The sequence below is a fragment of the Nestor notabilis genome, unplaced genomic scaffold (genome assembly GCF_000696875.1).
Source record: "Nestor notabilis isolate BGI_N333 unplaced genomic scaffold, ASM69687v1 scaffold4559, whole genome shotgun sequence".
Lineage (NCBI taxonomy): Eukaryota > Metazoa > Chordata > Aves > Psittaciformes > Psittacidae > Nestor > Nestor notabilis.
The window spans coordinates 15,875-19,124 of NW_009943150.1; the positions used below are offsets into that span (position 1 = coordinate 15,875).

The 3,250-nt window shown below is 46.6% G+C and overlaps 1 protein-coding gene across 1 annotated transcript in view; it reads left to right on the forward strand.

Annotated features, from left to right (window-relative positions):
- The first annotated feature begins 1,709 nt into the window (after positions 1 to 1,709).
- Positions 1,710 to 3,250, forward strand: part of LOC104411364 (lysosomal acid lipase/cholesteryl ester hydrolase-like) — a 9,555-nt gene continuing 8,014 nt past the window's right edge. Inside the window, exons 1-2 of the mRNA XM_010021759.1 lie at positions 1,710 to 1,826; positions 3,165 to 3,250. Coding sequence (XP_010020061.1) covers positions 1,710 to 1,826; positions 3,165 to 3,250 — 203 coding nt within the window. The remainder of the gene's footprint in view (positions 1,827 to 3,164) is intronic.

A 3,250-nucleotide genomic window follows, 5' to 3' on the forward strand; every position in this document is an offset into this window, starting at 1 on the left:
CTAGACGCCTTGATGAGCTGAAAATTTTACCTTGCATTACCTGACCTTTTTGTCCCATGGATTCTCTTGCTGAACACTTATATAGCCTGCCTGATCTTTATGGCCTTTATCCACATGCAGAATGGCTGCTACTTTTCTCTTCGCAGCCCTCATTCTCTTCTCACAGATGCAGGCACAGCATACAACAACTATTAGATATATAAGGGCTTTTCCAGAATGTGTAAGCACAGTCCTGAACTTCATGTATGAATCATTTCAGATTAGAAAGAAAATTCCTATCCTACTTACCTGCAGCTCTCTTGTAGGCAAGGAGCACTTTTCCTGTTCTTGGAGAAGTTTTAACTTATAGTCCCACACCCAGCAACTTTCTGGGGCACAGAACCTTCTCTTCTCTTTTCTAGGGAGCATCTAAGTCAACATTTGCATGTTCAAAACAGAGAACAGTGTTCTGAATTTATTGAGTGGGTTCTTGAAAATAAACACTAAAACCTGGAAACATGTATACTGTAGGTGATGTCAGCATAACCTGGTGCTAGATAGACTGCACTCTGCATTTAGAGAAGCTAATCTGGTACCATCAGTCAACCTAGGAAAGGGCAAGGTCTCACTGCCCCATGACCAATACAAGATTTGCAATATGGACTGCCATTTCTAAGAAATATGGGAGGAAGACCCTTGGCTACATGAAAGCAGTCTCGGATGTCATTGCTCACTGCTCTAAAACCAAATCGTTCCATGGGTTCTTGGTTGGTGGCAGCCATTGATTTTGAGACAGAAACACTGGGCTCAGAAGTAGCAGTAAGAAAAATGTAATTTCTGGGGATAACAGAGCAGGTTCTTGGAAGAAGCAGTCAGCAAGGAGCTAGTGAAGAAGCCTGAGGGGTTAGTAAACGGAAACCTAGATGACTCAGTTTCAATCTGAAAGGCAAGGCTGACTGGGAACTGACTTATGGGGCTTTTGGGGAGCCACACATGGTCACGTTGTTCACTTCATATTATCAGAGGAACTAGTTTCAGACAGAACTTGAATCTGGTCTGGGATACATTACCCCACAGTGAAAGCGCAAGCTAACACTGAGCTAATGCAAGCATACTGCCCTGAGCCCATTACATCTCCTCTCAGAGTCCCTGAATCACTGCCCCTGCACCTTTCACAAGCCTCATTGACTGGCCCCTCACCCCAGCACACCACTGACCAGCACCAAGAATAGCATTTGAACCCAAAGGAGGAAAGAGCAGGTGGAAAGAGAGACCATTCCAAACCTCTCTCGCCTCATTCCTGAGGAGAAAGGAAACAAGCAGTGCTTTCTTCTCCTTTCACCCGTCCTGCTGGCAGTGGAGGCAGATAAAGGCAGACAATCTGGGTGATGGTCATCTCAGGTACTCATACTTCTTTGTCAGGCTTCTATTAGATTCATGCCAAGAGCTGGCCCTGTCTACCAGCCACAGCTCCCTTGGCACCCACAGAGTGCTCAGGCATACTCACGTGTGGTCTGTCAAAGTGTTTTCCTCACCTGTCTGCAACCCTGTCGCTGTTGAACAGGATGAGCTGCAGATGGTCCCTCCTCACACAGGTACTTATTCTGGCAGCCCCTTGGGGAACAGACCATGGGCAACCTTCAGAAGCCTCCCAACTTGGGTCTTCTGTGGAATTCCACGCCACTCCTAATGCAAACAACCCTGCATGTGCTCTTTCACTCAGCCCCAAGATGTGGTGCCTCCTCATGATGCTCTGCTCTCAAGGAATTGCCTTTTCAGCATCCGCTCTGAACTCAGACAAAAGCCAGTTCAGGAAGTCTCGTAACCCTGAATCCTTTATGAATGTTGTAAGTTGGGTCATTTTCTCTCCCTTTCTTTCTAAAGTGTCTCTTCCAATACCACTACCACTGCCCCATCACTAACAGTGCCTGTTCAGGAGGCTAGGAAGGGCCCCTTCCACATTTCTCATTTTCCAATCTTCCTTTTCCAAAACCATGGCATTACAGTCACCACTGCAATGAGGGTCAGTCCTGCATGTGCCAGGGACAGACGTAACTCTTGCATATCACAGGACGACAGACACATAGCACTGCAGTGGAGGGTGCTGGCTGCTACTTTTGCCTCCAAGGACAGGCAACTCCCCGGAAGGGACAATGGAAATCCAGGCTACTGTATTTTTGATCCCAGGATCAGGACTCAGCCCTGGACTGTGACCAGAGCACAGACTACAATCTCCAGTCCATACCAAACTGAACAACAGAATTTCATTGCCTGCATTTAGGGTGAACCCCAATAGACAAACTGTGAACACAAGGCTGGGCGATGCCTCATGACACTTGTTTGCAGTCACCTTTCTCAACACACGTTGATACTTCTGGCTGCTGCACAAAGAAGGGAAGGTATGAACCTGGCAAGAGGACAAAGATCCTCCAGCAGTATGACAGGGAGCACTAGGTAAGAAGAAACCTTGATGCTCCCATCCAAACAGTCCAAGCTGCCAGAGAAGAATTCCTTTGCTGCGGAGGCAAAGGCTAGTTTCTAGTCTCAGAGTAAGCAAAGCCCTCCCTTTCTGTAACAACCTGTTTCCTCAGTATACTGGCAAGGCAGGATGAATTTCCCCTTCAAACAGCAGATTCTCGTCACACAAAGTAATCCAAGACGCCTTGCTCTGAATCACCAAAGATTTCCTCACAGTACATGCAAAATTAGGTGTAGGTGGTCTTATGAGTTCCTTAGTGACAAAAGCTCCACCCTTGTTTGCCTTGCCTGCTTGGCTTGCCTAACTGCACTTTGGCAAGGAAGGATTGATTATGGACCAAAACCCACAGCTTTTGGCATTGTCTTATACCAACACACATATGTATTTAATCTATAGAAAGGTATGATCTGTATCGGCCTTGCAAAACAGGACAAACTATCTCCCAAAAGGTTAGTCACTCATTACAGTCCTGCTTCGTCTCATAATACGTGGTCAAATACCAGACAACCACCACTTAAGCAGGACTGAAGAAGACTTTGGTGCACCTTGTTACAAGACCTGTAATATTCATTCTCAGACATGGTCCCTATGGCCAGGGGCCTTGCACTGATGTCCCAGAACAGCCCACATCCATTCTACCCAGCTTGGTTACCCTCCAAAACAGGACAACCTGCGTGTTCACAAACTCTCCTTTGGCTTCTCACAGAGTGAAATTATCAGATATCATGGATACCCCAGTGAGGAATATGAAGTTACCACAGAGGATGGGGACCTTCTTTGTGTTTTCACAAT